Source organism: Saimiri boliviensis, chromosome 14 (genome assembly GCF_048565385.1).
Source record: "Saimiri boliviensis isolate mSaiBol1 chromosome 14, mSaiBol1.pri, whole genome shotgun sequence".
In the NCBI taxonomy this organism is placed as follows: Eukaryota; Metazoa; Chordata; class Mammalia; order Primates; family Cebidae; genus Saimiri; species Saimiri boliviensis.
The window spans coordinates 19,980,468-20,000,691 of NC_133462.1; the positions used below are offsets into that span (position 1 = coordinate 19,980,468).

Genomic DNA, 20,224 nt, shown 5'->3' on the forward strand with positions numbered 1-20,224 from the left:
GTGGCTCAAGCCTGTAATCCCAGCACTTTGGGAGGCCGAGGCGGGTGGATCACGAGGTTGAGAGATCAGGACCATCCTGGTCAACATGGTGAAACCCCGTCTCTATTAAAAATACAAAAAAATTAGCTGGGCATGGTGGCACGTGCCTGTAATCCCAGCTACTCAGGAGGCTGAGGCAGGAGAATTGCTTGAACCCATGAGGCGGAGGTTGCTGTAAGCCGAGATCGCGCCATTGCACTCCAGCCTGGGTAACGAGCGAAACTCCGTCTCAAAAAAAAAAAAATCTCCAGCCCTACAGAGACTGAGCGGTGCATTGAGTCCCTGATTGCTGTTTTCCAGAAGTATGCTGGAAAAGATGGTTACAACTACACTCTCTCCAAGACGGAGTTCCTGAGCTTCATGAATACAGAATTGGCCACCTTCACAAAGTACCAGAAGGACCCCAGTGTCCTTGACCGCATGATGAAGAAACTGGACACCAACAGTGATGGGCAGCTAGATTTCTCAGAATTTCTTAATCTGATTGGTGGCCTAGCTATGGCTTGCCACGACTCCTTCCTCAAGGCTGTCTCTTCCCAGAAGCGGACCTGAGGATCCCTTAGGCCTGGCCTTCAAATTCACCCCATTTCCTTCCAGCCTTTCTGTCATCATCTCCACAGCCCATACATTACCCCTTGAGCCCAGCACACCAGCCACCTCATGCAGGCCCCACCTGCAGATAGTAATAAAACAATGTTGCCGGGCGCGGTGGCTCAAGCCTGTAATCCCAGCACTTTGGGAGGCCGAGGTGGGTGGATCACGAGGTCGAGAGATCGAGACCATCCTGGTCAACATGGTGAAACCCCGTCTCTACTAAAAGTGCAAAAAATTAGCTGGGCATGGTGGCACGTGCCTGTAATCCCAGCTACTCAGGAGGCTGAGGCAGGAGAATTGCCTGAGCCCAGGAGGCGGAGGTTGCGGTGAGCCGAGATCGCGCCATTGCACTCCAGCCTGGGTAACAAGGGCGAAACTCCGTCTCAAAAAAAAATAAAAATAAAAAATAAAAAAAATAAAAAATAAAACAGCCGGGCGCGGTGGCTCAAGCCTGTAATCCCAGCACTTTGGGAGGCCGAGGCGGGTGGATCACGAGGTCGAGAGATCGAGACCATCCTGGTCAACATGGTGAAACCCCGTCTCTACTAAAAATACAAAAAATTAGCTGGGCGTGGTGGCACGTGCCTGTAATCCCAGCTACTCAGGAGGCTGAGGCAGGAGAATTGCCTGAACCCAGGAGGCGGAGGTTGCGGTGAGCCGAGATCACGCCATTGCACTCCAGCCTGGGTAACAAAAGCAAAAACTCCGTCTCAAAAATAAATAAATAAATAAATAAATAAAACAATGTTACTTTTTTAAAACATGAAAAAAAAAAAAAAAAGAATGGGGTTCAAGAAAGCCTTTCAAGATAATGACTTTCAGGCTGAGATCTGAGGGATGGGAAGGAGCCAGCCAAGTAGATTACAGCAAAAAGCCCAGGTTGAGGATTCACCAATCACAAAGGCTAGGAGAAGAGAACCTGGAGCCTCAGGAAAACTGAAAGCAGGCCAGTATGACTGAACCTTGGTGACAGGGAGGACATGCGAGGTACAGCCTGTACACCCTGTAGCCAGGAGTGGGCAGTATAATCACAGTGCAGGAGAAAGCCATGGGGCAGGAGCAAACTCCACCAGCAGCTACCAGGTATCCACCCTTTATCTGGACTCTGTGCCAAGAAGAGATCACAGTTAAAATTTCTTTCCTTCCAATGTGATGGTGTGGTGCGTTCTTTTTTTTTTTTTTTGGAGACAGTCTTACTCTGTGGCCCAGACTGGAGTGCAGTGGCATGACCTGACTCACTGCAACCTCCGCCTCTTAGGTTCAAATGATCTCTCCTGCCCCAGCCTCCTGAGTAGCTGGAATTACAGGTGTGTGCCGGCACACCTGGCTAATTTTTGTACTTTGTAGAGACGAGGTTTCACCATGTTGCCCAAGCTGGTCTTGAACTCCTGATCTCAGGTGAACAGCCCACCTCGGCCTCCCAAAGTGCTGGGATTACAGGCATGAGCCACCGTGCCCGGCCAGTGGTATGGTTCTTATCATCTCCATTTTATAAAAACAGATTTTGTGGCTAGAGAGCTGGAAAACAATTTTTTAAAAAAGTGCTGCTGTGCTGATGGAATTCCTTCTACCTACTGTGAAATCATTTCCTTCTATGTTTCTATTTCAGGATGTAGGAAACTGTTGTGTACGCCCTCCTCCCTAGGCAGCACTGCAGAGACTTTACAAGTAACTTCTCACGTCTTTTTCATAGTTTTGAGAGGCAATATGGATTAAGAATACCACCTTGGTGAGGAAAAGGGATAGAGTCCGCAGAAGGTGAGAAAAGGCGGGGTAGACGAGAGGAAAAGTTGGAGCGGGTAATACTCTGGACTGAACCCAGGAAGCGACCTTCACGACCCAGCGGGGGCCAGGGCAGTGAGGTTGGAGAGCGCTATGATCGTGACGTCTAAAGGCGATCCAACGGGGGTTAAAGTATAGCAGGACTAGGCTGTGATTTGCGAAAGTAAAATGCATTCCTAGGGGTGGGAACCAGGGAAGAACCCAGGAATTGCTCCAACACAAGAAGGTGGAGCCGGCAATACTGCGAGGAGAGGGAAAGTGGGAGGGACCGTGGCTAAAGGGACGGGGCTTAGGAAACGAGGCGGGGCTTAAGGGAAGAGGCGCGGCAGAGAGCAACCTGAGCGGATTGGCCGCGGGGCCGATAGCCGGGGCCACAGTTCTCAGGGCGAAACTAGGAGACCCAGGAAACCTAAAACTGGGGTAGGCATGGCGAGCTGCTCCTCACCCGGTTCTGCACCGTCTCCTCGGGGGCCGTCGAGAATCGCGTCCGCCGCCGCAGGCAGAGCGGTGGGGCGGGGGGCGGGGAGGACTGGCCCCTCCGCGCCGGAACTCCCGCCATGACAGAGGTCAGCTTCTCCCCCGCATCGTTCCGCGCATAGCCTCCGGACCCTACGGCCGCCATCGTCGCGCCGGAGCCGGGCGACCGTTACATCCCCTAACCGCCGCCGCCTCCACGACTCACTGAAACAGCAAACAACCGCGGGAAAGCCGGCGCCGCCGCCTATTGGACACGACGGGCCCGGTCTGGCCAATCTCAGGGCTGCCGGGCGGCGCTCCTAGGACCAATGGGGACGAAGAAGCGCAGCGAGTGCCTGGCGGGGCGGGGCCACAGCTAGTGTACAGGATGGGCCTGATCAAGCGTCATGGGGTCTTTCATCCAGACTGCGTTTTCATTACTCGCTGGAACATACAGATTTTAACTTTTACAAGGCTAAGGCCACAGCCGCCTCACCTCGATTTTTGCCGCCACCCAGAGGAACTAGGTGAGATCTGACGGTCGCCCGGATGTAAGCAAAGGGTGGGGCAAGTTGATTTGGTTGGCGCAGGCTCAGAAACGCCGTGACGCCGCCTCTCCACCAACACGTGATGAAAGTCGGGTTGGCGAAGGGCCGGCTTTGCGCAGGCGCACAGTACTCGCTTTGGCTCATTCGCCACGTGACGAGGGCGTGGCTGTGAGACTGTGGAGGGGGCACCTAGTAGACAGGCGCGCTCAGCTCTCCCGGGTACGTGACGAGACTCCAGGGACGTCACGTGAGGCAGGAAGCGAGCGCGCGGGCGAGGCAGGGTTCGGCGGCGCTCGGCGAAAACCAAAGTGCAGCCGCTGACCTGGCAAAAGTCAGCGGGGCTGGTCAGCCATGCCCAAGTACTGCAGAGCGCCGAACTGCTCCAACACTGCGGGCCACCTGGGCGCGGACAACCGCCCTGTGAGCTTCTACAAGTGAGCGCAGTGCGGGGCGGGGCTTGGGGGGCGGGGCCTTGGTAGGGGCGGGGCCCGAGATTTAGCGCTGTTGTGCGGGGCTTTGGGTCTCGCTTGATGGTGTAAGGAAGTGGGGTTCAACCGTGAGGAGACTGCATACCCGGCAGTGGACGCACATGCAAAGGTGCAGGCGTGGGAAACAACAGGAGTAGACAATTAACTACAGCTAGCGAACGGAGCGAGCCGAAGAGATGTCCACTCGCCCTCCTCACGCATTTGAGCCATCTGAAACTCATAACATCCGAAACTGAGCTTGCGATCTTGTCTCCCCCAAAACCTTCCAGTTTGTCCTATCTTAGTGCTGTACTTCATTCTTCTTGTTGCTTAGGCTAAAAAATACAGTCATCCTTACCTCTTCTCTTTCGTCATACTTGGGAAACTCAGAATTAGCTTGGACTGTGAAAGATCTGTCCTCTTGTTTTTCGGCTGACATAAGCCAACTGGCGGAAGAATTACTGGGAAAAAAATTTCTTTCCTTTTTTTTCTTTTTCTTTTTTTGAGACAGGATCGCTCTGCCGCCCAGGCTGGAATGTAGTGGCACGATCACAGCTCACTGCAGCTTCGACCTCCCGGGCTCAAGTGATCCTCCCACCTCATCCTACCAAGCAGCTGGTACCAAGGCACGCGCCACCAGACCTGGATAATTTTGAAAAAAAAATTTTTTTGGCCGGACGCTGTAGCTCACGCCTGTAATCCCAGCACTTTGGGAGGCCGAGGTGGGCGGATCACCTGAAGTCAGGAGTTTGAGACCAGCCTGGCCAACATGGTGAATCCCCGTCTCTACTAAAAATATAAAAATCTGGGCCGGGCGCGGTGGCTCAAGCCTGTAATCCTAGCACTTTGGGAGGCCGAGGCGGGTGGATCACGAGGTCAAGAGATCGAGACCATCCTGGTCAACAAGGTGAAACCCCGTCTCTACAAAAAATTAGCTGGGCATGGTGGTGAGTGCCTGTAATCCCAGCTACTCAGGAGGCTGAGGCAGGAGAATTGCCTGAACCCAGGAGGCGGAGGTTGCGGTGAGCCGAGATCGCGCCATTGCACTCCAGCCTGGGTAACGAGCGAAACTCCGTCTCAAAAAATAAAAATTAAAAAAAATAAAAAAAATAAAAATCTGTGCCTGGTGGCTTATGCCTGTAATTCCAGATACTCAAGAGGCAGGAGAATCACTTGAACCCAGGAGGCAAAGGTTGCAGTGAGCCGAGATCATGCCACTGCAGTCCAGTGTGGGTGACAAAAGCAAGACTCCATCTCAAAAAAAAAATTTTTGTTTTTTGTTTTTTGTTTTTTTTTTTTTTTGAGACAGAGTGTCGCTCTTGTGACCCAGGCTGGAGTGCAATGGCGCGATCTGGGCTCACCGCAACCTCCGCCTCCTGGGTTCAAGCAATTCTCCTGCCTCAGCCTCCTGAGTAGCTGGGACTACAGGCACGCGCCACCATGCCCAGCTAATTTTTTGTATTTTTAGTAGAGACGGGGTTTCACCACATTGACCACGATGGTCTCGATCTCTCGACCTCGTGATCCACCCGCCTCGGCCTCCCAAAGTGCTGGGATTACAGGCTTGAGCCACCGCGCCCAGCGAAAATTTTTTTTTTTAAAGAGAGAGATAAGATTGCCCTGTGTTGCCGAGTCTAGACTCAAAATCCTAGGCTCAAGTGATCCTCCTGCTTCGGCCTCCCAAACTGCTTGGATTACAGGCGTGAGCCACTGCACCCAGCCAAGAAAAAATATTTTTCTTGGACATACTGCAGATGTAAAGTGGCAGAAATCCTATCCCTTGAGTGACTACTGCTTTCTTAGTAGGAAACAGTTGTCTAAAGTCAGAGATGATCACACACTTTGCTGTTTGAAATTACATCAAGTAAGAATGAAACAACTCACTTTTGCCTGGAGGAGCTAAGTCACTTTGACACAGAAAAGCAGTTCCTATTTACAATCCATGTTTGGAGCTTCAGATAAGGAAACAATATTCTACATTGATCTAAACTTTATTGCTTCTGAGAAGACAGAACACTGGGCCCACTTCACCATCCAGACCTGATATTGATCCCTTTATGCACAGTTCTGATTTGCTTTGAGCCAATCCAAACACTGCTTCATTTACATTTCACCTAAAAAATAACTGTTTGTTGAGACTCCCTCTTCAAACAAAGGCCCATAGGGCCTATGGCAGCAGTCCCTAACCCTTATGGCACCAGCAGCTGGTTTTGTGGAAGACACTTTTTCTACGGATGGGGTGGGGTTGGGGGAATGGTTTTGGGATAAAACTCTTCCGATCATCAGGCATTAGATTCTCATAAGAAGCAGGCAACCTACGTCACTCACATGCCCAGTTCAGAATAGGGTTCACACTCCTGTGAGAATCTAAGCTGCTGCTGCTGTGACAGGAGGCAGAACTCAGGTGGTAATGTGAGTAAGCCCCTGCTGAATGCAAAGAACCCTGACATATCTTTGCCGTTACAGAGCTCATGGATAGGTGAGGGGTCAAACACTGAGGAACTGAATACATGACCCTGGAGTTACACATGATCTTTTTCATCCACCGCTAGTCCATTAACCTGCCCTTTGGCTCCACCTTCAAAACATGTCTCCATCTTGCAACAGCCACAACAAAGTCTCCAACACCTTGATAAGACAGAAACACAAATGAGAAAATGCTAAATAAATAATTAAGAAACAAGAAAAGATAGGCTGGGTGTGGTAACTCACTCTTATAAGCCTAGCACTTTAGGAAGTCGAGCCAGGAGGATTGCTCCATCCCAGGAATTCAAGACCAGCCTTGGGCAACATGGCAAAAACCCCATTTCTACAAAATATAAAAAATTAGCTAGACATGGTGATGTGCACCATGTAGTTCCAGCTACACGGGAAGCTGAGGTGGGAGAGTCACTGGAGCCCAGGAGGCCTAAGCTGCAGTGAGCTGTGATGGGGCTGCAGCACCCCAGCCTGGGCCTTGTTATTGTGAGACCTTGTCTCAAAATAAGGAAAAAAAACCCATTCCCAGACTACTAATCACATCTACTGTCATCATGTAGTCCAGGCTGCCCTCATTTCTTTTTTTTGAGACAGTCTTGCTGTGCCACCCAGGCTGGAGTGCAGTGGTGTGGTTCACTGCAACGTCTGCCTCCCAGGTTCAAGCGATTCTCCTACCTCAGCCTCCAGAGTAGCTGGGACGAGAGGTGTACATCACCATACCCAGCTAATTCTTTGTATTTTTAGTACAGGTGGGGTTTCACTATGTTGGCCAGGTAGGTCTTGAACTCCCGACCTCAGGTGATCCACCTGCCTTGGCCTCCTAAGTGCTGGGATTACAGCTGTGAGCAACCACACCCAGCTTGCCAGAATGTCTTAACAAGACACAGTGATAGCTGCTTGCTGGCTTCCTTGTTTCTATTCTTTCATTCTTCTTTTTCTTTCTTCCTTTCCTATTTCCTTTCCTTTTGACGAACTTTTGCTCTTGTTGCCCAGGCTGGAGTATACTGGCACTATCTCAGCTGACTGTAACCTCTGCCTCCTAAGTTCAAGCGATTCTCCTGCCTCCTGAGTATCTGGAATTACAGGCATAAGCCACCAGGCCCAGCTAATTTTTGTATTTTTAGTAGAGATGGGGTTTCACCATGTTGGCCAGGCTGGTCTTGAGTTCACCACCCTCGGCCTCCCAAAGTGCTGGGATTACAAGCATGAGCCACTGCACCTGGCCCCCCGTTTCCACTCTTTTTTTTTTTTTTTTTTGAGAAGGAGTTTCGCTCTTGTTACCCAGGCTGGAGTGCAATGGCGCGATCTTGGCTCACCGCAACCTCTGCCTCCCGGGTTCAGGCAATTCCTGCCTCAGCCTCCTGAGTAGCTGGGATTACAGGCACACGCCACCATGCCCAGCTAATTTTTTTGGATTTTTTAGTAGAGACGGGGTTTCACCATGTTGACCAGGATGGTCTCGATCTCTTGACCTTGTGATCCACCCGCCTCGGCCTCCCAAAGTGCTGGGATTACAGGCTTGAGCCACCACACCCGGCTGCCGTTTCCACTCTTAACCTCTCTCATAACAACAACAATAGTTACTTAAGAGAGTATTTACCTTATGTCAGGCACTGTTCTAAGTGCTTTGTATGTAATAATGAGGGGCCGGGCGCAGTGGCTCACACCTGTAATCCTAGCACTTTGGGAGGCCGAAGTGGGTGGATCACCTGAGGTCAGGAGTTCAAGACCAGCCTGGCCATCATGGTGAAACCCTGTCTTTATAAAATAATAATAATAATGAGGAGAAGGAGGAAAATGATGACAGCTGTATACAATAGCCAGATGACTATATAAAAATCAGTTCATGTCTTTATTGGCACCCACCAGTGACTAGCCCATTTTCACCTCAGGGCCTACCCCTGAGTCAGTCTTGCAGAAGCCACTTAATTAAGACTTTGATGAGAAGCAGTTTCCAAAAGAGGCTTAGGAGAGGGCCTGGATGCCACGTGGGAGATAAGATGAGACACGTTGAGGAAAGTGGCTGCCAGGAAATAACTTGAAAGCCTGCCTTGGCAACCAAAGGGAACACTCATTAGTTTGTTCTCATTTTCTCTCTCTCTCTGTCTCTCTGTCTCTCTTTCTCTCTCTCTCTCTCTTTTGAGACACGGTCTTGCTTTGTCACCCAGGCTGGAGTACAGTGGTGCAGCATCAACCTCCCAGTCTCAAGCAGTCCTCCCATCTCAGCCTTCTTTTTAATTTTTTTTTTTTTTTTGAGACAGAGTTTCGCTCTTGTTACCCAGGCTGGAGTGCAATGGCGCGATCTCGGCTCACCGCAACCTCCGCCTCCTGGGTTCAGGCAATTCTCCTGCCTCAGCCTCCTGAGTAGCTGGGATTACAGGCACGCGCCACCATGCCCAGCTGATTTTTTGTATTTTTAGAAGAGACGGGGTTTCACCATGTTGACCAGGTTGGTCTCGATCTCTCGACCTTGTGATCCACCCGCCTCGGCCTCCCAAAGTGCTGGGATTACAGGCTTGAGCCACCGCGCCCGGCCTTTTTTTAAATTTTTATATATTTTTTTGAGACGGAGTTTCGCTCTTGTTACCCAGGCTGGAGTGCAATGGTGCGATCTCGGCTCACCGCAACCTCCGCCTCCTGGGTTCAGGCAATTGTCCTGCCTCAGCCTCCCGAGTAGCTGGGACTACAGGCAGGCGCCACCACGCCCCGCTAATTTTTGTATTTTTTTAGTAGAGACGGGGTTTCACCATGTTGATCAGGATGGTCTCCATCTCTTTTTTTTTTTTTTTTTTTTTTGGGGGAGACGGAGTTTCGCTCTTGTTACCCAGGCTGGAGTGCAATGGCGCGATCTCGGCTCACCGCAACCTCCGCCTCCTGGGTTCAAGCAATTCTCCTGCCTCAGCCTCCTGAGTAGCTGGGATTACAGGCACACACCACCATGCCCAGCTAATTTTTTGTATTTTTAGTAGAGACGGGGTTTCACCTTGTTGACCAGGATGGTCTCGATCTCTCGACCTTGTGATCCACCTGCCTCGGCCTCCCAAAGTGCTGGGATTACAGGCTTGAGCCACCGCGCCCGGCTGGTCTCCATCTCTTGACCTTGTGATCCACCCGCCTTGGCCTCCCAAAGTGCTGGGATTATAGGCGTGAGCCACCACGCCCGGCTTCATTTTATTTTTAAGCTAGCCAAGCATGGTTGTCGGGGGAGGCAATGTTAAATCAGCTTAACAATAACCCACAACATTCGGACCAACTCCATCTCAGCCTTCTGAGTAGCTAGGACTACAGGCATGCACAACCATACCTGGCTAGTTTTCATTAGCTCTGTCTTTGGCCCTTTCAGGGACAGTGGCAGTGGGGTCATCTCTTATAGGGGATTTATCACTTAGAATCTGCTTCGCAGTAACAGCGTCCTGTAATAAGAGTTGCTGAAACAGATTATGTGGTCTATAGGAATCGGTGTGGGTGAGTTATGCTACACTAACAAACTTCTCAGATCTCAGTGGCTTACTCCAACAAAGGCATATTTCTTTTTTTACGAAGGGGGTCTTTATCACCTGAGCTGGAGTGCAGCACCATCATAGTTCACTGTAGCCTCAAACTCCTCGGCTCAAGCAGACCTCCCACCTCAGCCTCCTGAGTAGCCGGGCCTACAGGCGGGCACCACCTTGTCAGGCAAATTTTTCTAATTTTTGTAGAAATGAAGTCCCATTGGGTGAGACAGAATGGCTCATGCCTGTAATCCCAGCACTTTGGGAGACCAAGGCTGGTGGATCAACTGAGGTCAGGAGTTTGAGACCAGCCTGGCCAACATGGTGTGACCCGTTTTTAATAAAAATGCAAAAATTAGCCAGGCATGGTGAAACCCTCTCTTGGCTAGGCACAGTGGCTCATGCCTGTAATCCCAGCAATTTGGGAGGCTGAGGCGGGTGGATCACCTGAGGTCAAGAGTTTAAGACCAGCCTGGCCAACATGGTGCAACCCTGTTTTTACTAAAAATACAAAAATTAGCCAGGCATGGTGGCGTGGGCCTGTAATCCCAGCTACTCAGGAGGCTGAGATGGAAGAGTCACTTGAACTGGGAGGCAGGGGTTGCAGTGAGCCAAGATTGTACCATTGCACTCCAGGCTGGGCGACAGAGCAACTTGGTCTCAAAAAAAGAGAGGGAGAAGGAGGGAGAGAGCACACCCCATCTCTAATAAAAATATGAAAAATGGCCGGGCGCAGTGGCTCAAACCTGTAATCCCAGCACTTTGGGAGGCTGAGGCGGGTGGATCATGAGGTCAAGAGATCGAGACCATCCTGGTCAACATGGTGAAACCCTGTCTCTACTAAAAATACAAAAAATTAGCTGGGCATGCGTGGCGCATGCATGTAATCCCAGCTACTCAGGAGGCGGAGGCAGGAGAATTGCCTGAACCCAGGAGGTGGAGGTTGCGGTGAGCCGAGATCGTGCCATTGCACTCCAGCCTGGGTAACAAGAGTGAAACTCCGTCTCAAAAAAATATATATAAAAAATTAGCTGGGCGTGGTGACAGGTACCTGCAATCCCAGCTACTTGGGAGGCTGACGCAGGAGAATCACTTGAACCCGGGACGCGGATGTTGCAATCAGCCAAGATCGTGCCACTGCACTCCCCCTAGGCAACAAGAGTAAAACACCGTCTCAAAAAAAAAAAAAAAAAAGAAAAGAAAAGAAAGAAATGAATTCCCACTATGTTGCCCAAGCTGGGCTTGAACTCCTGGGCTCAATCAGTCCTCCCGCTTTGTCCTCCCAAAGTGCTAGGATTCTAGGCATAAATTATCACAACTGGCCTAAAGGTGTATTTCTTGCTAACACTATGTTAGGTCTTTTGTTATCCTACTCTCTAGTATCTTAATTGGGATCTCAGGCTGAAGAAACTGTCCTTATTTGGAATATTGCTGGTCTTGTGGGAGAAGGAAAAGAGAAAGTGGAGTGAACCACCCAATGGCTCTTGTTCAGTTTTATATTTAGAAGTGCCCCATGTTACTTTCACTGGCATTCTGTTGGCCGGAGCAACTATATGGCAAGCCTCAAGTCAGTGGAGTGGGGATGTATAATCCTTATGTGGAGAGAGGCAGCAGACATTCTGAACAGTAATGTCTATCACAGGGTTTATTTTCCCTCTTATAGAACAAGTACAGAGGTTGGCAAACCAGCACTGGGATGGTAGCTCTGTAGTCATCAGAAATGAGAGTCCTAGCTTGCTTGCTTGCTTGCATGACAGTTGCCTTCTGTCGCCTGAGCTGGAATGCAGTGGCACAGTCTCGGCTCACTGCAACTTTCACCTCCCGGGTTCTAGGGATTCTCGTGCCTCAGCCACACAAGTAGCTGGAATTACAGGCACATGCCACCACACCCACCTAATTTTTGTATTTTTAGTAGAGGCAGGGTTTCGCCATGTTGGCTGGGCTGGTCTCAAACTCCTGGTCTCAAATAATCCTCCCGACTTGGCCTTCAAAGTGCTGGGATTACAGGTGTGACCCACCATTCCTGGCCTCTTTCTGCTCTGTCATCCTTAGTCTGTGGCTTCCATCCAAGGTGGCTGCCAGTATCCCAGCCACCATTGCTGCCATTCCTTATAGCAGGAAAAGGGAAGGGAGGAAGAGCAAAAAGTGTTCAGGTCTAAACTGAATCAACCTCTATAAGGCCTTCCCAGAAACCCCATTCAATGGCACTTTTTTTTTTTTTTTTGAGATGGAATCTCACTGTGTCACCCAGGCTGGAGTGCAGTAGTGTGATCTCGGCTGACTGCAACCTCCACCTCCTGGGTTCAAGCGATTCTCCTGCCTCAGCCTCCCAAGTAGCTGAGACTACAGGCGTGTGCCACCATACCCAGCTAATTTTTGTTATTTTTAGTAGAGATGGGTTTCACCATGTTGGCCAGAACGGTCTCAATCTTTTAACCTCGTGACCTGCCCGCCTTGGCCTCTCAAAGTGCTGGGATTACAGGTGTGAGCCACTACGCCCAGCTTCAGTGGCACCTTTTCATCATTGGTCACCCCAACTGCAAAAGAGGCTGGGAATTCAGTTATGTTAGTAAGAAAATAAAAAAGGACTTCTGGCAGTATTTGCCACTCCATGCTCTGGACAAGATGACCACCAAGACTAAAATAGTTTCTGCAAAGGGGAACATGGGGGTATAGCTCAGTGGTGGAGCATTTGACTGCATACAAAGGGGAACACTTGCTGTCTGCTTAAGGTAGTTTTTTAGAAAGCAGTATTGCCCATTATAAATGCTGCTATCCAGAGGAACAAGAGATAATAAGACCAATTAAGGAAACGCTTCTTAGGATATTGACTTTCTTCCTTTGCCCTTTGAGCTGCTGAATTCTGTTGATCATCCCTTCCATTTAAGGCACCATCCCAGAGGTCCCACACAACACTAATGCATTCATCAACCAGAAGGTAGTCACATAGCCCCACCCAGCTGCAGAGGATCCTGGGAAATAGTCTTTTAGCAGGACACAGTATGGCCTCAAAGAAAGTTGGAGTTCTTAGTAAGGAAAGTGCAGAAGAATAGATATGAGTAGTCCAGTGGCAGACTTTGCCTGGGAGATGGTGGTGATGAAAATAAGAGGAATGCTGTTGCAATAGATCTCATGTTTGTGTCCAGAAAGAATGGGGCTGCTGAGAACATTGGGATCTTAGAGGGAGGCTGACTGCAGCAGCCAGATTCCCTGGCTGGGTGCCCCGAGGTTTTGCTCTCTGGGTGCCACGGCTCTTCTCTGCGTCAGCCCTTCTGTGCGCTTTCACCAGCTGCCTGCCCCCTCCACCTCCATCTGCCTTTGTCTGAGAAGTCTTGGCGCTCCCATCTCCGTTCATCCCATTCGCCTCCTCCCCAGTGGTAGCCTCTTTACTTGCTTTTGTGTCCTTCATGTGTGTATTAGTTTGTTCTCACGCTGCTGTAAAGCACTCTCTGAGACTGGGTAATTTATAAAGGAAAGAGGTTTAATGGACTCACCATTCTGAATGGCTGGTGAGGCCTCAGAAAATTTACAATCATGGTGGAAGGTGAAGGGGAAGCAAACATTTTACATGGTGGCAGGACAGAGAGAGAGCAAGAGGGGAACTGCCACTTTTAAACCATCGGGTCTCGAGAACTCACTCACTATCATGGAAACAGCATGGGGGAAACAGCCTCCATGATCCAGTCACTTCTCATCAGGTCCCTCCCTTGACACATGGGGATTACAGTTCAAGATGAGATTTGGGTGGGGACACCAGAGCCAAACCACATCACCATGGTTTCTTTTTACAAATACCAACAAATGTGAATAGACGTTCTTAGTTCTCCCTTTATTAGTTTCCCATGCTGCTCTAACAAACTTGGTGCCTTAAAACAAGACAAATTATTTCCTAACAGTTCTAGAAGCCAGAAGTCCAAATTGGTTTTCCTGGGCCAAAACCAAGGTGTCGGCAGGGCTGTACTCCTTTGGAGGTTCTGGGGGAGAATCTCTTCTTTGCCTGTTCTGGTTCCTGGTGGCTGCAGGCAGTCCTTGGCTTGTGGCCACATCTCTCCAGTCTCTGGCTTCATGGTTGCATTTCCCTAGCTTCTTGTCTGTGGTAATATCTTCTACTCCTTCTTATAAGGATACTTGTAGTGGCATTTAGGGCCAGATGATCCAGGATAATCTCTCTATCCTTAACTTTGTCACATCTTTTGTCATACGAGGTAATATTCAGGCCGGGTGCAGTGGCTCATGCCTATAATCCCAGCACCTTGGGAGGCCGAGGTGTGAGGATTACTTGAGCCCAGGAGTTTGAGACCAGCCTGGGCAACAGGCAAAACCTCATCTCTACAAAAAAATAAGAAAATTAGCCAGGCATGTGGCACATGCCTGTAGTCCCAGCTACTTGGGAGGCTGAGGTGGGAGGATTGCCTGAGCTTGGGGAGTCTGAGGCCACAGGGAGCCGAGATCACGCTACTGCACTCCAACCTGGGTGACAGAGCAAGACCCTGTCTCAAAATAAATAAATGAATAAAGTAAGAGACACAGTTTCCAGGAATTAGGACATGGATAGGTTTGGGGGGTCTACCACAATGACTAAAAGCTGAGATAGTCTATTTCGAACCTTGCTTTTTTTCACATAATAGGTGCTTGACAAAAGTATGTCAGTTCACAGAGTGCATCTACATTCTGTTTTTTTTTTTTGAGACAGAGTTGCATTCTTGTCACCCAGACTGGAGTGTGATGGCGTGATCTTAGCTCACTGCAACTTCCACCTCCCGGGTTCAAGTGATTCTCCTGCCTTAGCCTCCTGAGTAGCTAGGAATACAAGTGCTGACCACTACATCCGGCTAATTTTTGTATTTTTAGTTGAGATGGGGTTTCACCATGTTGGCCAGGCTGGTCTTGAACTCCCAACCTCAAGTGATCCGCCTGCCTCAGCCTCCCAAAGTGCTGGGATTACAGGCCTGAGCCACCGCACCTGGCTTGTCATGCACTATTTTAAAGGAAATCCCAAATATCAGATCTTTTAATTATTTCAGACTCATTTTCTAACAGAAGACTGTTTCAGAAGCATAAATCCAATATGGTTATCACATCTAGGAAAACGATTTTTTTTTTTTTTTTTTTTTTGAGACAGGGTCTGGCTCTTTGACCCAGGCTGGGGTGTAATGGCGTGATCTCAGCTCACTGCAGCCTCTATCTCCCAGGCTTAGGTGACCCTCCCATCTCAGTCTTCTGAAGAGCTGGAACCACAGGGCACGTGCCACCATACCTGGATAATTTTTTTTTTTTTTTTTTTTTTGTTAGAGTCAAGGTCTCCCTATTGTTGCCCAGGCTGGTCTTGAACTCTTGGGCTCAAGCAATACTCCCATCTTGTCGTCTGCTCAAAGTGCTGGGATTACAGGCATAAACTGCCATAACCGGCCAGTTTCTTACAATCGTCTAATACCCAGTGCATGATCAGTTTTCCCCAATTGTCTTAAAATGTCTTTTTACTGAATTGTTTGTTGTAGGCGAGGTCCACATTCTGCCTTTTTGCTGATGTTTCTTAAATCTCTCTCAATCTAGAAACTGCACACCCCCCCATATTATATGGTTGTAGAAGAAATGTTTTGTTTAGCTGTACAATCTCCCACATCGTAAATGTCTGATTTTATAAACTGCCCCAACAAGTTGATGTAGAAGAACAAATTGGGAGTGGAGGGGAGGGGCGGTGGGCAGGGAGACCAGGAAGGAGGCTGGAAAGGGGTAGTGGATGGGGCAGAGGTAAGCTGATGCTGGGTGTTTAAAAGGTGGAGCTTTTAAATTAATAATAAAGGCCAGGCATGGTGGCATATGCCTGTAATCCCAGCACTTTGGGAAGCTGAGGTGGGTGAGTCACCTGAGGTCAGAAGTTCGAGACCAGCCTGGCCAATGTGGTGAAACCCCATTTTTACTAAAAATACAAAAATTAGCCAGGTGTGGTGGTGTGCACCTAAAATCCCAGCTACTTAGGAGGTTGAGATGGGAGAATCGCTTGAACCTGGGAGGCAGAGTTTGCAGTGAGCCAAGATTGAGCCACTGCACTCCAGGCTGGGCGATACAGTGACTCCATCTCAAAAAATGATAATACTACTACTACTAAAAGATGGAGCTGAAGAAAGGGTTATGGTTGTGAATATGAGATAGAGAAAGCCTGGGCACAAGACAGGTCTACTTCCTGGCCCTAGGGAGGCATAGGCTTGGAGCCCAGAGACCTCCAGTGTGGGTATCCTCCAGGAGGGATGGGTCTGAACCTCATAGCACTGACCCAGCCCCCTGCCACCCATGCAGGTTCCCACTGAAGGACGGTCCCCGGCTGCAGGCCTGGCTGCAGCACATGGGCCGTGAGCACTGGGTGCCCAGCTGCCACCAGCACTTGTGCAGCGAACACTTCACGCCCTCCTGCTTCCAGTGGCGCTGGGGTGTGCGCTACCTGCGGCCTGATGCGGTGCCTTCAATCTTCTCCCAGGCACCACCTGCCAAGGTAAGTGCCAGGAGGTCTTACTGCTGGAATCTGACCCCCAGACCTCCCCTCCTAAGGGAAGTCCCTCCTTGAGTCTGACCTTCGGCCCTCCCCACTGACGACAGTTCCTACCTGAGGTCAGGCCTTACCTGGACAAGTCCCCCTTGGAGACTGACCCTCCAGCCCTTTCCTCCTGAGTCGAAGTCTGGCCGTGGCACCCCTTTACCCCATGCCTTGTCTTCCAGAGTCAGCGGAGGACCCGATGTACCCAGAAGCCAGTCTTGCTGCCGCCTCCCCCACAAGAGAATATACCCCTGCCCCAGGGCCCTGCCATCCCAGTCTCTGGCCCAGTGCACCTAGTGGTGCTGGACCCCACACCGGTGAGCCCTGAGACTGCGGCCACCATGCTCCTGACCCCCCTGGCCCCTGCATCCACTGCTGAGGAGTCACAGCCTGAAGTCCCTGCCCAACAGGCCTGGACTGGGCTGGGCGCAGTGCTGGGAGCACTGCAGCGCCGGGTGCAGAGGCTGCAGCGATGCCAAGAGCGACACCAGGCGCAGCTGCAGGCCCTGGAACGGCTGGCACAGCAGCTGCATGGGGAGAGCCTGCTGGCACGGGCACGCCAGGGTCTGCAGTGCCTGGTGAGTGGCACCCCAGCCTGGAAGCCCCATCCATGGGTGTTAGCCTGGCCTGCAGTGTGTTTTCATTTTGTCTAGGATCCCCTATTCAAAAATCAGAACATTCACCTGTGTTTCCAAATTTCTGACTTGGCCGGGCTCAGTGGCTCACACCTGTAATCCCAACACGGTGGGAAGCCAAGGCAGGAGGATTGCTGGAGGCCAGGAGTTCGAGACCAGCCTGGGCAACATAGCAAGACACTGTCTCTACAGAAAATTAAAACAAATTTCTTGAAAAACAAAATCTGGCAATGCCAAGCAACTATTGGTTGGAGCTGAGTAATGATTGGTCCATTTATTAATGCTAAATACTTAATATTTGAGGAGCCAGACACAGAACTATAACACAGTGAGTTGAAAACTCACTATGATCCTTTGAGCTGGAGCTACAAGGTTAATTTTCAAAATGCAGTGGGTCATGTGTGTAATCCTAACATTTTGGGAGGCCAAGGTGGGCAGATTGTTTGAGCTTAGGAGTTCAAGACCAGCCTGGACATGTTGAGACTGTGTCTCAGTAAAATACAGGAGGCAGAGGCAGATAGATCAGTTGAGCCCAGGATTTTGAGACCAGACCGGGCAACATGGTGGTAAAACCCCATCTCTACAAGAAATACAAAAAGTTAGCCAGGTGTTACACCTATAGTTCCAGCTATTCAAGAGTCCGAAGTGGGAGGATTGCTTGAGCCCAGAAGGTCAAGGTTGCAATGAGCTGTTGATTGTGCTACTACACTCCAGCCTGGGTGACACTGTGAGACCCTGGCTCAAAAGAAAAAGTCTGATCTTTCCAGAAGGCTCTGCAGATGTAGCAGTACTGGGTTTGTGTTCCCAGGTTATAGCAGTTGGCTGGAGCTACAGTGTGACTGCCTCTGGGGGCTCGAAGTTTGAGACTGTGGCCTGGGACACAGAGGGACAGTGGGGCAGAGACAGAGCTCAGACTCGGGCCTGGGGCTCTCTGGAGCCTGCCAGAGTCCCTGGGCTGACTGCCTCTCTCCACCTCCCCTCCCCTCATTCAATTTCTGTCTCCCACTCATCTATCCCTACCTCTCAATCTCCTTCCTCCCCAACATTCATTGTCTTTCTTCCCATCATCTCTGTCCCCTACCTGTTTCCTCACCTCCCTGTGTCTCTCTTCATCTGCATATTTTCTCTCCTCCATGTCTCTGACCCTGTCTCCACATCTGTCTGCCCCCACATCTCTCTTCCCCGCATGTGTCTGTCCCCTTGCATTTCTCTTCCCATTTCCCCATCCTTCTTTCCTCTCCCATGAATGTCTCTCTGGCCCTCACAGCTGCTTTCCTGTCTCCTCATATCTCTGCCACATCTCTCTCTGTTTCCTGACATGCCCCCCACCTTCGCCTCCCTATTCTTCACCATATCTGTCTCTCCCCCAACTTGCTCCATAATGTTCCCCATCTCTACCATTTTGCCTTAGACGAGGGTCCTTGGACCTGAGGAATCCCAAACCTTCACCATCATCTGTGGAGGGCCTGACATAGCCGTGGTCCTTGCCCAGGGCCCTGCACCTGCCACAGTGGATGCCAAGCCGGAGCTCCTGGACACTCAGACCCCCAGTGCATAAGGATCAAGACAGACAATGTCAAGGGACAGAAGATAGAAGATGGAGGAGGAGAGACATTACACATGGGCTTGGCCCAGTGCCACTGCCCATGCCTGGGGAGTGGCAGTGCCTCCCTCAAGGGCCTGGGTTCCACTACCCCATTCCTAGGGACCTCTTGAACCTTCAGGGTGACCTGGGCTCAAGTCTCTCAGCCCCAATCCCTGGGTACTCGGCTTCTGCCACCCCCAGCTCAGATCTTTGCAAATCAGTACAACCTCAGAGCAGAACAAGGGTTTGGGAGAATTCTACCTGGTTCTAAGGAGCCCCATGGCTTTGGCCAAGCCTGATACTGAGTTGAGGGTACCATGGTGAACACAGCTGAGAAAATCCCTGCCCTCATGGTGCTCATTCTACTTGAGTAGACGATCTAGTAAACAAATAAAAAGAACATTGCAGACGCGATGAGTGCTATAAAGACTGAAAAACAATTCGGTTTGGGCCCAGGGTACAGCTCTCTAAAGCCAGGTTTTAGCAGAGACCTGGGTGATGAGAAGGGGCTGTGCTGGAGGGCTGCAGGCCTGGGTTCCAGAGGATGAACAGCCCCTGGAGAGACAGCCTCCTGTCAGGGGTGTGTCAGGTCTGGGAGGCAGTGTTGCTATGGAGAAAACCATAGCAGGGAAAGGAGGAAGGGGTGCAGTTCTAGAGCAGAGAAGGTGAAAAGACACCAACAGGCAAGATCCTAAAATGGGGCAGAGAGGGAGCCATGCAGAGATCTGGGGGAAGAGCATTCCAGGCATCACAAAGAGCCAGTGCAGGACTGGTGAGGTGGCTCACACTTGTAATCCCAACACTTTGGGAGGCCGAGGCAGGCAGATCACCTGAGGTCAGCAGTTCGAGACCAGTCTGGTAACATGGTGACATCCTGTCTCTATAAAAAATACAAAAATTAGCCAGGCCTGGTGGCGCATACCCTGTAATCCCAACTACTTAGGAGGCTGAGGCAGGAGAATTATTTGAACTTGGGAGGCAAAGGTTATGTGGTGAGCTGAGATTGCGCCATTGCACTCCAGCATGGGCAACAGAATTAAACTCCATCTCAAAAAAAACGAAAACACCACACACACTAAGAGCCACTGCAAAGGTCCTGGGGTAGGGAGGAGCAAGGAGGCTGGTGTGGCTGGGGTGGAGTGAACGAAAGGGTGATTTGCAATGAAAAACATGAAATTAAAAGATGAAAAAGGGTGAGAGGAGGCGAGTACAGAGATGATGGGGCAGGTTCACACAGGGCCTGTGGGTTGTGGCTGAGAGCCTTGACTTCTGAGTGCAGCGCTATAGGCGGATCCCTCTGAGGGAAGGAAGACTCCAAATCGACAGGTGTTCATGGGTCCCTGTGGCTGCATGTTGGGAGGGGACAGGACAGCAGGTAAGAGGCTGTTGTCATAGTCCAGATGGCAGAATATGGAAGGATGGGCCACGATGAGGGCCCGGGTAGTGGTGGGGAGAGTGAGATTCTGGAAGTCTTTTGGGGATGGAGCTACTGGGCCTGTGCATTAGAAGGATGAGGTTTTCAAGGCTGTTACCTGGCCTGGTCCACGCTGGGATGATTTGAGGCAGAGCAGACTACAGCCTACCCAGGTGAGAGGTCAAGCCATGACAATGGAGCCA

At 50.4% G+C, this 20,224-nt stretch overlaps 2 protein-coding genes and 1 pseudogene across 7 annotated transcripts in view; 2 read left to right on the top strand and 1 right to left on the bottom strand.

Moving 5' to 3' along the window:
- WDR62 (WD repeat domain 62) overlaps positions 1-3,037 on the bottom strand; it is a 54,453-nt gene extending 51,416 nt beyond the window's left edge. For all 3 annotated transcript variants that reach the window (XM_074386514.1, XM_010347965.3, XM_074386513.1), the window contains exon 1: positions 2,861-3,037. In XM_074386514.1, coding sequence (XP_074242615.1) covers positions 2,861-3,037 — 177 coding nt within the window. The remainder of the gene's footprint in view (positions 1-2,860) is intronic.
- On the top strand, positions 280-701 carry LOC101039141 (protein S100-A11 pseudogene; annotated as a pseudogene).
- A 279-nt stretch (positions 3,038-3,316) lies between the features above and the next one.
- On the top strand, positions 3,317-19,016 carry THAP8 (THAP domain containing 8). 4 transcript variants are annotated; one of them, XM_010347966.3, is made up of 4 exons: positions 3,317-3,398; positions 16,153-16,345; positions 16,570-16,965; positions 18,434-19,016. In XM_010347966.3, exons 2-4 carry the CDS (start codon positions 16,199-16,201, stop codon positions 18,578-18,580), a joined length of 690 nt encoding a protein of 229 aa, XP_010346268.1. In that variant the 5' UTR covers positions 3,317-3,398; positions 16,153-16,198; the 3' UTR covers positions 18,581-19,016. The 4 variants fall into 4 exon arrangements, with proteins under 4 accessions (XP_010346268.1, XP_003937441.1, XP_074242618.1 ...); XM_003937392.4 differs by having other exon boundaries at positions 3,372-3,853; XM_074386517.1 differs by having other exon boundaries at positions 3,372-3,853; positions 16,570-16,704.
- The last annotated feature ends 1,208 nt before the right edge of the window (positions 19,017-20,224 follow it).

Bases quoted from the DNA above. Each gene is read 5' to 3' on its own strand.
- THAP8 (XM_003937392.4), top strand. From the start codon at position 3,771: ATGCCCAAGTACTGCAGAGCGCCGAACTGCTCCAACACTGCGGGCCAC. The intron at 16,346-16,569 runs GTAAGTGCCAGG...CTTGTCTTCCAG, and splicing joins CCCAGGCACCACCTGCCAAG to AGTCAGCGGAGGACCCGATG. The intron at 16,966-18,433 runs GTGAGTGGCACC...ATTTTGCCTTAG, and splicing joins GCCAGGGTCTGCAGTGCCTG to ACGAGGGTCCTTGGACCTGA.